This window comes from Eschrichtius robustus, chromosome 20, assembly GCF_028021215.1.
Source record: "Eschrichtius robustus isolate mEscRob2 chromosome 20, mEscRob2.pri, whole genome shotgun sequence".
NCBI classification, from domain to species: domain Eukaryota; kingdom Metazoa; phylum Chordata; class Mammalia; order Artiodactyla; family Eschrichtiidae; genus Eschrichtius; species Eschrichtius robustus.
In genome coordinates, this window is record NC_090843.1 from 16708837 (window position 1) to 16720881 (window position 12045).

At 53.5% G+C, this 12045-nt stretch overlaps 1 protein-coding gene across 1 annotated transcript in view; it reads right to left on the reverse strand.

Annotated features, from left to right (window-relative positions):
* Positions 1–12045, reverse strand: part of MAPT (microtubule associated protein tau) — a 106064-nt gene that overhangs the window by 18733 nt on the left and 75286 nt on the right. Inside the window, exons 8-12 of the mRNA XM_068531121.1 lie at positions 9747–9802; positions 6975–7169; positions 5790–5922; positions 4556–4609; positions 2532–2797 (exon numbers count right to left, since the gene is read on the reverse strand). Coding sequence (XP_068387222.1) covers positions 2532–2797; positions 4556–4609; positions 5790–5922; positions 6975–7169; positions 9747–9802 — 704 coding nt within the window. The remainder of the gene's footprint in view (positions 1–2531; positions 2798–4555; positions 4610–5789; positions 5923–6974; positions 7170–9746; positions 9803–12045) is intronic.

Below are 12045 nucleotides of genomic sequence, written 5' to 3' on the forward strand. Positions count from 1 at the left end.
TTTATTTTATTATTTATTTATTTATTTGGTTGCACTGGGTCTTAGTTGCAGCAGGCAGGTTCCTTAGTTGCAGCATCTGGGCTCCTTAGTTGTGGCTCACAGGCTCCTTAGTTGCAGCACGTGGGCTCCTTAGTTGTGGCATGCGAACTCAGTTGTGGCATGCATGTGAGATCTAGTTCCCTGACCAGGGATCGAACCCGGGCCCCCTGCATTGGGAGCGCAGAGTCTTAACCACTGAGCCACCAGGGAAGCCCCAGGCTAGCCATTTTAAAAGGCCTTCTGTGTGGATCCCAGGTGCCTTCTTTTTTCCTTTTCTTGTCGTTTTTCCTGGAGATTAATGTGTTGAACTTTGTTATGGGTCAGGTTTTCTTTGTTTCACACAATTTTCTAGGTTTTCCATGGAATTTAAGGGGAAGCTGTTACTTCCCCTTCTTCTACTTCCTCACATCTCCCCAGTAAGCCCCAAGAAAAGTCACTTTTCTCCTTTAACCTTCAGTTGCCATGGACACACGTCTGCGCCCAGCGCGGTGCGGCCATAACCTGGGGGCACCCTCCCCATTTCCGCCCTGAGCATCAAGTCTCTGGCCCTCGGGGCGGGGCGGGCAGCTCAGGTGCGAGGGGTGGGCTCCTCCCAGTCAGGCCTGTCACTGCTGCTCTCGGTGGAGCTACGAGAATGGGGCCGAATGGGCTGGGGGAGCCGGCGGGTGTTTGTGGATGTGTGACAGAGCCCCGCAGGCTGGGAGACACTGATGGTCATGGTCTCCCTCTCGCCGTGATGAGCACGCTGGTCACAGCCCCACAATCTTCTCAGTGGTGCAGAATTGGCCGTGTGGGGCTTTGTTTTTCATTTTTCAGAACAGAGGCAAATGCTCTGTGCTATGAAAACAGGGCACACACGGGACATCCACAGCGTTGAGGGAGGGGTGCGAACGCCAGTGGGAAACATCCCATCACCTTGGAAACCCTCTCCCTGGGGGTCCCTCTGCCCCCGGAGCCTCACAGAGGGGTCAACTTCAAGCCACCGCCCCAGCCAGCTGCGCCAGAGCCCCTTCTGGAAGGAGACAGGCATCTTTACGAAGCACAGCAAACACTGCAGGAAGGTAAACACGGCTCAGGCCCAGCACTGTGGCCCAAAGACCAGTGCGATGAGACCCCGAGAGGCACCCAGACCTCCCCACTGGGCAGGACCATTCGGGTCCCAAGGATGGGAAAGGCCAGCAGGGGTCCCTGAGGCTCCACGGGAAGCAAAGTGCAGGGTTTCAGGCAATGGCACCAACATGGACCAAAGGTGCTCCGAGACACCCTCCGTCCGCGGTGACCCAGGCCCCAGACAAGAGTGATTAATAAAATCAAGAGTGCGGAGGCCCCAGCTGGGGGTCCCGACTGAAAGGGAAACACTGGGCCCTGCCCACCAGGAGGCTCGCTGCCCCAAAAACGGCCCAGCCTGGAAGGCCCAGCACAAGAGCTGGGTCTTGGTCCTCCGATCCCTTTCCCACCTGCCTTCTTCCTTCTCTGTTCCCCACCCTGGTGCTGGAGGGGGGGACTGCTATTGTCTGAATTGTGTCCCCCAAAATCCACATGCTGAAGTCCTAACTCCCAGCACCTCCGAATGGGACTGTATTTGGAACAGGGTCTCTAAAGAGCTCATTAAGTTAAAATGAGCTCATTAGGGTGGGCCCTAATCCAATATGACTGGTGTCCTTATAGGAGGGGGAGACTGGGACATAGCAACACCCAGAGAAGGACCATGTGAGGACGTGAGGACATGAGGAGAAGGCGGCGCCTACAAGCCAAGGAGAGAGGCCCCAGAAGACACCAACCCTGCTGACACCTTGATCTTGGACTTCTGGCCTCCAGAACTATGAGGCATTACATTTCTGTTGTATAAGCCGCCCAGACCGTGGTATTTTGTATGTTAACCCTAGGAAACTCATACAACGGGGGATGGGGTCAAGAAGAGGAGGAAGAGGGTCCAGGCCGTCCCCATTTCTCTCCAACTCTGGCCCTTGGAAGCTGATTTTCTCCAACTTTGGGAGACCCAGAAATGTCATGAGCACCCATTTGTCTCTGGAAGAATCAGTTGTTCAAAACAGAATCACGAATTTCCCCAGAATTGGGACCTAAACAAATGTCCAACCAACACCAGAGACACACCCACCTATGGACTGGTTATCTCATTTTCAAAACACAAGGCAGCCAGGGAACCCCTGTGGCGCCCACTTTGAGAACCGCCAGGTCATGGAGCTACAAGCCTGTCACCTCAGATCCATCCAATCGGCAAGGGCTGAAGTGAGGAAGGGAAGAACCGGTACTTTCTCTCCCCTGAGCAGGGCACTCATGGTGGTGACCCCAATAAAGAACCGAACAGTAACCTACTGTCTTTCCTTGAAGAGGCCGGGGAGGTGCTTGTGCTCTGGGGGTGGGGGGGGACCCAGGCTGGTGGTGGCAGGAGAGCCACTCGCCCGCCTCCAGCCCAGCTGCGGGGGACCCACCCGCCTGCTCCTGCACAGCCAGCCTTCGCACGCCCTTACCTTCCCGCCTCCCGGCTGGTGCTTCAGGTTTTCCGTGGAACCGATCTTGGACTTGACGTTCTTCAGGTCTGGCATGGGCCCGGGGGCGGTCTGCAGGCGGCTCTTAGCTGCAGACGGCGACTTGGGTGGAGTGCGGACCACTGCCACCTTCTTGGGCTCCCGGGTGGGTGGGGTCGGCAGGGAAGGGGTGCGGGAGCGGCTGCCCGGAGTGCCTGGGGAGCCGGGGCTGCTGTAGCCACTGCGGTCCCCGGATTTCCCAGATTCACCTGGAAAGGAAGGAGGGCATGAGGCCAGTTAGCAAAGGGCTATCTGTCCTGGGCTCCATACCCAGACTCAGGGCTGGATCAGGCACGTGGGAACAAGGTCAGAAGCTCAGTCAAACCAGCAGGAGGCTGCCCTTGGTCCCATTTCTAGAGAAACGTCCCCACTTCCCAGCCTTGCTGCGTTGCGACAGAGACATCCTGCTTCCCAGAGGAGCAAAAGAGTGGTCGCCAAGGACCACCCAGTACCCCCTAGAGGGGGACCAACTCTGCCCTGTGGCCCTGGGGTCAGGAGAGGCTCCAGCTAGCTGTGTGGTCTCAGACAAGTCATTTACCCACTCTGAGCTCAGAGGAAAAAATTGTAATGCCTGCAGTGAGAGTGAGGCTGGGCAGGGATACGTGGCCTGCGCCCTAAATAAGGGCAATGCAGTGGTGGGCCAGGGGCCCATCTGGATCCACTGGACTCTTTAACCATGGGGTGAATTTTAAGCTGTTCGCCAAGTTCAAGGCCCCTTTCCCTCAGACCCCAGCCAAACTCCCAACTCCTCTGTGGTACCTGGGCTCCTCAATGGTATACCTGCTTCGTGTCCATCTGTCCCTGGCTCTCCAAACAAGCCATGCTGCTTCCTGCCGCCCTGCCCTCCCGAGAACCCCCTCCCCACCAGAGCGACACGCAGCAAATAGCAGTGCACTTTTCCAGGCACAATGCGGCGCCAAGCCCTCCAGGAAGGCTGCTGGGGGCATCCCTCTCCCAGCAGAACAGCCCTGGGCTCCCTAACATGCGTCTCTTCCTGCACTTCTCATCCCCCATCACGCTTTAATAGTTGGCTATTCCGTCTGCCTCTTGGATTCGTGTTTCACCAAGTGTGGCCCAGGCACCCCTGCATCAGAATCTCCAGAGCCACCACGGGGGAGTGGGACCTGTAAGATGCAGATCTCCAGGCCCCATCTAGACCTGCTAGGACAGAATCTCTAGGGGTGGGGCCTGCAAAATTGGTGCTTCCCACGCTCCCAGGGATTCTTGAGCAGACTCGAGTCTGAGAACCACTGGGCTGGAGGCTGGGCTCCAGCTCTGAGGGTGGCTGATGCCCCCGCCCCAGGAACCATCTGTACCAAACAGGGACCTGCCGGGCCCCAGGCTGGAGGAGGGCAGCTCTTTGCTGGAAGCGGCGACTTCTCTTGCCGAGGGGAGAAGGAGCATGTGGCTTTTAGCTGAGTCTCCATGTGTGCTGGAACTCCCTCATGGTGCCAAGCTCTGCAGCAGCAGGGCAGACGAAGCCTCCAGGCTCGGTGCCCCCCACCCTCTGCCCCCAGGCACACAGGCTGGCTGGTGGACCTGGTGGTGGCTTCTAATTCTTTCTGCGCCACTGAATTGCAGAGTGACCTTAGGCAAGTTACTCGACGTCCCCGGGTCCAGCACAGTGACCGTCACCCACAGGATGCCAGTGCGATCTCACACGTAACCTGGTTAGGGCCAGTGCAGACCTCCAGCCCCCGTATCAGCTCGAGGCACGTTCTCCCCTGGGCCCACCACAGCCCCTGGCTGAAGTGAGAGCACGCAGGATTAGAAAGGCCCGTCGGACAGACATATCCGCACAAACCACACGAAGAGAGGAGCAGGAATTCTGACTGTTCCAACTTCAGGCTCAACGTGGGAAATCTACGTTTCAGAAGCACGTCCTCCCGGCTCTAAAAACCTAAGCCAACCAAGAGCCACATGCGCAAAAGGCATGACCCCGCTGGGCGAAGCAGGCTCAGAATTACCTCTCTCAGATTTTGCCCCTCCAGGGGGTGGTTTTTTCTGCACTTGCTTGGTAGCTTAAAAAGAAAAATCCACAGAAAGCCCGTTATCATCGAGCTTAAAGAGGCCTTAACGAGTGTTTCTCTATGGGTGCCCAGCCAGGCCATCCACAGAGGCGAGCAAGGCGGGGAACGGGGTCAGGGAGCAGGGGCCCCATCTGGCAGGAAACAAGGCCAACTTGGGGGAGATCTGTCCACCCAAGAGCAGGTAAGATCCAAAGAGAAACACACGTTCTTGTTTCCAGGTATGACTCCAGCTGCATGAATCAACTGGCATAATGTCCAGTGAAAAAACGCAGGGTCAAAATCATGTAAAAATTCCAGTCACAAGTCTGTAAATTACCCCGTATCATATGTATTGTATACATGAGGAAAAACCCTGTGGGAGAAAACCAACCTTAGGGCCTCAGTGCAGGCCCCACCCTACGGCAACCTCGAGAAACACCACGGCCAAGACATGCAGCAGACAAGGGCTCTGAGCGGCCACCCCGGGGCCAAGGAGCAGCAGAGTCCCCGTGGCACCAGCCCAGGCCTCACGCACAGCCCATATAAGATCCGCAGGACCCCTGAGCACCACCCCGGAGCCAGCGCAGGCCAGACGCCCCCCGCGTCATGCACAATCTAAACCCAGTTGCCTGGGACAGTCCCCAGGGCAGTGAGACAGGGGCACTCAGCCTGGCTGTCCCCAGTGGAAGCAAAATGGCTCAAGTGAAGCCTTGCCTGGTACTCAGAACCGAGTGGGTTTTACTCACAGGAGCCCAGGGGAACGGGCCCAGCGTGTGACTGCTTAGCTAAGATTCTTAGGTTCTGTCAGAGGGTCCCTAAAATCCCAGCAAGTTAGCAGGGGCCGTGCCCTGTGTGAGGTCACCTATAGTGACCTAACCCTCATTTGGGGACTGAAAAACACCTCCCAGGGGCCCTGGACGTGGGGTCCAAGGATCTCAGAGAAGCCACTTTTCCATCAGTTATTAATCTTACGGCTGCATTTTCCTCATGCTTAAAAGGCTGGTTAGACTTAGTCGAGCCTCGATTTCTTCATGGTAAAAAGTGGGGATTCAACATCTAGCTCAGAAAATTAAAAAATGAACATTTGGTGCTTAGTAAACTGCAGGCATCGATCAGCTACCAGAGCTTAACTGTCAGGGCCTCCACAGCGAGCTCTCCCCCCGACTTGGATTCCAGAGAACATCCCTCTTACCAGTGCCCGGCGGGGTCTTTGGGGTGGAAGTGGTTTTTGCTGGAATCCGGGTGGCGTTGGCTGGGCCCTTCTGGCCTGGAGGGGCCGCTCCCCGGGGTGTGGCGATCTTCGTTCCAGGTTTACCATCCGCCCCCTGTAAACCGAAGCACGGTAGAGTGGTTTTTATGACCGGGAAAGGTTCCTGCCACCCGGTGTCAATGCCAGCCCCATTCAACCACCGTGGTTCCAAATGAGGCTAAGGTCAGGGTGACACTTTGCCAGCCAGATACAACAAATGTCCTCTACAATGATGAGGGTTTGCTGGGCACACAAATCCACAGCCCCTCCCAAATGCCTACCTTTTCCTCCTGGAAGGACATTTTACATGAGTTATCTGCAAGAGCTGAGCTAATGTATTTAATAAAAAGTCAACAGAGCTTATAGCAATGATCGAGTTCATCATCCAACCAGTGTCGGCGTGCAGGACATCTGTAGACTCTTCCTACGTGGACACCATTCTCTGACTCCCTTAGGGATTTATCTGACTGGTGGTGGTTAGTTTCAGAGGGACACGGAGACAGTTTGTTGAAACTGACCGAGAGTGCTAACAGAGCTCGGCCCTATCCTCCTGTTCTCTCCCAAACAAGCCTCAGGCTTCAGTACCACCTCAGGTGTGCTAAGAGCCCTTGGCGGGTGAACACCAGCATCAATTAGCAAACTGGCCAAAGGTGGAGCACAGATGCACAAGCACAGTCAGCTGACTGGGGACCCAGTTGATGACCTTGACATATAACACAAACTCAAAGAAGAAACTGACATGAACTGAGGACCACGAGATAGTTCAGGAAGGAGTAAACTGGTGGGACAGGCATGGCTGCAGAGTGATGCTGTCCGACCCAAATGTGGGCAACCTGGAAGCACCTCCGGTTACCAAAGTCAGAAATGGACAAAGGAACCCAAACAGAGTGGTGATTTCCAAACCAGGGTCCCCTCCGGTGCCTTAGGGGCTGCTGCCACGAGGGCCGAAGGGGAGCCAAGAAGGATGGCGCTGTGCCTCCTTTTCCTTGTTTCAACCAGAATTTTAACTGTTCTACGTGGCGCTTCTAGGTAAGAGCTTATCCAAAGAAAGGTCTTTGCAGCTAGAAAAGCATACACTTGAAAAGCACAGGAGAGCAGCCTGATTCTTTCCAAAGGTGGTTTCCTTACCTTGACTTTCATCTCCTTTGCTCCAAAACTGCCAGTTCGGGGTGTGACAGAAGAGACGTGTTTAGGAGAAGATGGCTCTGGGCACACGGCGGGGCTGGAGGGTTTGATCAAAGGGTCTGAGCTACCAGGAGTGGGGCATTTGGAGCTAAGGCAAGGCCTATTGTTCAGGGTTTTAGCAGAGGAAGGTGTGGATGTCTTAAACATAAACATGAATAAAATCAAAATAAAAGTCAGCACATGGGAGAAATGAACAAACTGAAAAAAGGACAGTAATTACAAATAAATAAGACAGGTAATGGTTTAAAGCAGTGACCTCCAAGCCGTTTGGTTCACGCACCCTTATCAGTCCTTCTTATCAGGAAGAACAGGAAGTGACCATGCATCTCATGTACTTGTAGTTATGCATCAGCTAATACGTATACTACGATGCTAACATATGATGAACATTATGAACCTTTCATATGGCAGAACTTGGAAAATGGATAGACTTTCTGCTATGTTCTTTCTCCAGCCCATTGGATCTACTTCAGCTCTGCACTTTGGAGACCACTGGTTTAAAGGTGTCTCGCACCCAAAGAGTTGATGGAGGTCGCCAAAAGTATGTGATTCTTAGGATGTTTCTCAAGAAAACAGCTCCAATGTGTCATGGGTCAGAAGTGCCCCAGGTTCTGCTCAGTTCCAGGTGGGGAGCTCATGCTGGCCCCCTAACTCCTGGCCTTCTTCCACCACACTGACAGAATCGTCCTTGCTAAAATCAGAACTGTGCCTGCCCCAGGTCTTGAAGAGTCTGCCTGACACCACTTAGATCACGCGTGCACACACACACACTTTCTGAATAAAGTCTCAAAACTAAACACTGTCTGGTGAATCTTATCTGGCCACTGTTTACTCTAGAACATGATCCACCTAAGGAAATAGGCTGGGTGGGGCAGGCGGCCAATGGAACAGGGGTCTGTGATCTGGCTGACCTCACGGAGATGAGAGCATGTGGAGGATGGTGGCCGACACCTGCAGTTTGTCTGGATGGCCTCTGGGGGCCTTGGACGGGGTTGTGTGGCCCTGGTAAAGAAGGGTGGCCTGGGAGGGGGAAGGGCCATGCCTTCAGGAATACAATCAAGAGGCCAAGTCCAGAGGTGTTCCAAGGAGGAAGTCAGAGCTACAGAGCAGGGTCCTGGCCAGAGACTTTGTTACTGGGGTTCATCACTAAGGTGGCTGAGACCCTCTCTGCTGCCAGCCTTGGGGAGGGGGAGGGCGAGAGGGATGGAGCAGGGGGGGTGAGGGGAGGGATGCAGGCTGAAGCCCTGGGGCTGCTGACAAGAAAAGCTGAGGCTGGGTACTGGCAACCCCTCCTTCCCCAGCTGCGCGAGGTCCCCCCTCCCCTGGCACTGGTCCCTACCTGGCCAAGTGGCCAAGGTTCGTGAGAGATCTGATGCCTTGCTGTGAGGCTGTGAGCAGCTCCAGGGCAGGGACAGCTTCCTGATGGATGAAGGAACAGAATGCATGCCGGCATGAGGACGGGATTCCCCTGAATGGGCATCACGATTGGCAAGCAGCTATTGCCTTCCCTCAAGTTCCTGCAGGTCCCTCGGCTGCCCCACTGATGGGCAGAGTCCTGATGGCGAACCCTACCTCCTCTAGGGCAGGCACTTTGGGCAGCGGCCCTCAACACACATGACCAAACTCTTAGGGCTTCACTCTGCATCTGGGGGCTCCATCAGGCCTCCAGGACCGATTAAGACCCAGGCGTTTCAGGCAGCATGGATATGGGACATTTGAGACACCTTTAAGAAAAACAGGTCTTCATCTAGGGCCCCAGTGAGACTTTCCTGGCAAAATACTACCATGCAGTTACAGGAGCTTTTTCCAAGATGCACAGTCATGGAGGAGAGTAAACTACAGCTGAAAGGGAGCATGAGAAGGACCACATTGTTCCGGGTGTGGTTTTGGTGGTGAGCAGGTTGCTTCATTTTCTGGGCCTCGGGGGGTTTCTGAAGACCGGCTGGCAGGATTTCAGGACGGCGTCCATGGCATCATGGCCCACGTGTCCACTCAGCACGTAGGGTGTGTGTCAGGCTTCCCTCCTCCAGCCTGTGTCAGCCCCACTCCGAGCTCGGCAGCAACCAAGCCGATCTGCTCAGAACTCCCAAACAGTCTCCTTATGCCCCCGGGCCTTTGCTTGTGCTGGTCCTACTCCTTAGAATGCCTCTTCTCACTCCTACGTCACCAACCCCCTTCATATTTCCTTCTTGGCCTGCCTCACAGGTCCTCTCTTCCAGGGCTTTTCCAGGACCCTCCGTCTCAGGCTGGAGATCCCTTTCTTGCTCAGTACTCCCTCAGCCCCCTAAGTAAATGGTATTTTCTAGATATATCTTAAATATATCTGTGTGCGTGTATGTCTATAGATACATATTTGCTGAGCCTAGACCTGTAGCGGGAAGTGTAAAATGTGCAAAATCCAAACTTCATTGCAGAAAATTCAAACACACCTTCATTTACTGTGAACGTCTTAATTCAAATTATGCTGATGCAACTACAATTAGGAGCATTAATTAATTCATAACTTGCTGACTGCCCTTCCCTGGCCCAAGCGTCCATGGATAAATGCTAGAATTTTAAAAGTTTGCATAAAAACACAAAGCACTTTGAATGACAGTTGTACTTCAGGGACAAACGCTCTCCACATGTTATATATAAAGATTAATTCAGATACAAAGCATGGCTTCTTGATCAACTTGATGGCAGCAGAGAGGTTTCATGGTTTTGTCAGCTTACCTTGGTTTTTTTGTCATCGGGTCCAGCCCCATCTTTGCCTTTACTGACCATGCGAGCTGATAAAATATAAAATGAGAATGTATGTTACACCCATTAGCACAGCTCACAAAGAGCCCGATGGAGTGGAGCTGATTTCTCGGGATCCAAACAACATGTCTTGTTCAGTTGGGCCAGTGGAAATCCAGTTGATTTTATTTCCCCTTGAATCTGTTAGGGTCTCGTTGTTAGTATCAACACAGCACACTGGAGTCATTGCTTGGAGCACCCTGACAGGAGGGGGCAGCAGGCTGGCCGAGGGCAGGGACATGCAGAGGGGAAACCGTTCCGGGCACATGTTGGCACAGGGGCAATCAGGGAAGGTAGACAGTGCAGGACCACCTCTCACAGGCTCCCTCCCCGTCTCTGTCGGGGTCAGCCTCCCCCACCTGGGGCCAACCCCACTTCAAGGAGGGGCATTTGGAAAACCCAGGGCCACGGATGGGGCAGCTCAGCCAGGCTCCGGTCCCTGCAGGACGCTCTGCTCATTCAAGGGCCAAGAGGCGTAGGCTGTTTTCCCAGAGCCCGCCCCTCACTAATGGGGGCTTCGGTGACCAGCCCCAACTGGCTCTCTGACAAGCCCATCCCACCCTTGACCCAACCCTGGAGGGTCTTCTCACCACTGACAGGCTCTCCCAAGAGGACTAATGCTTGCCATTTCTCCAAGTTGGCAACAATCTAGCTACCGTCAAACATCCTATAGGTAACCTCTGGATTTTAGGACCAAACCATTGACGGCTTTTGTGTTTGGAAAGCCACACCCCTTGGTGAAACCAATCCACTTGTCTACCAGTGTCACCTCTAACTCACTCCTACTATTGGCATTCATCATTGAAAACTATAGGTTTCTGTCTTCGGCTTCATATTGTATTTCCCCTGCTCCAGGGACAATGGGGCTGCTTGGAGCATCTCACTGGTAACTGGAGACCAGATTTCTAGAGTGACCAGCACTGATGACCTAGCCCAGAGGTTTTCAAACTTTACTATGCAGCAGAACCCCATTGGGAGAGATTCCTAAAATACAGAATCCCGGGCTCACTCTGAGACGGTAAGCCTAAGGTGGGGCCCAGGAATCTGCATTTTAACAAGAGCCCCAGGCGGACCTGATTCACATCTTTTGCCCCAGTGACCATCATCAGCTATGTCACAACAAAAGCATCTGCTAGATCAGCATTTCCCAGTGCTGACTGGCGAATTGGGGAAATGCATACCATGTATCCTTCTCAGAGGGTCATAACGTACATTAGAATATTAAAGGCTCTGACAAGTCCTGCTGCAGCAAACCCTGTTTAACTTTGTTTCACCTGTTTTTTTCCCCAAACTAATTGGACCATGGAACTCTTTTTTCCCTGGACACACCTATCAACATCCAGTGGACCAGTATTCAATAAAATGCCACTTCAGGAAACACTGTTGTAATCTGTCAAGTCACAGTATTTTGTCCCATACTATTTTGGAGTTTAGGATATTTTAAAGTAGGACTCTTTCTCTGACTTAAATTTTAAATACAGGTTCCTTTATCTATAACATTCCAAAGTTTTCACGACGAGTAGCCTCTAATCCACATTTACCAGATGTCTGCAACTGACAGCTTAAGTAGCCTCAATTTCTGGGCCCCGCAAATAATTCTAAAATGCTACAGGACCTAAATATATGAATGTGCCCGACTTGTGGCCATGAGGCCTCCTCTGGAGTATAAACTGTCCTCTCACTGACAGGACACAGACCCTGACCCTTGCGAACCTCCCCTCCCATCTCTCCAGCTCCTGAAGGGCTGCTGCAGTGACGCTTCCCAGGGCTCAAGACTGGGCCAGGGCTGAGACCCCTGCGATCCCAGCACAGGGACTGCCTGGGCTCTGCCGAGGGACGAGGAAGTGTTTTCTTCCACAGGGAGTTTTTGTTTCCGCTCACTGTCTATCCTGACGCAAGGCAGGGTGGAGTGGAGTGGGGGTGGGGACTCTGGGCCACCTCCAAATGCTTGTGTGTGTCACCTGCTACATGTGATATGTTGTCCACTGACAGAGCCGAAGAAGACAGGCATGTGCCCTCTGAGTCTCCAGGCTAGGAGGACACACTTCAGGACCTTCTGGAAGGCACTGTGGTGTATAGGGAAGGAAGGGCCTTTCGGAGCAGACCTACCTGGATTCCGAACCTGGCTCCATCACCTAATACTCAGTGACCTTCAGCAAGGTACTTTACCTCTCCGAGCCTCAGTTTCCTCATCTGCAAATTGGGGCTAATTATGCCCACTTGGGAGAGCTGG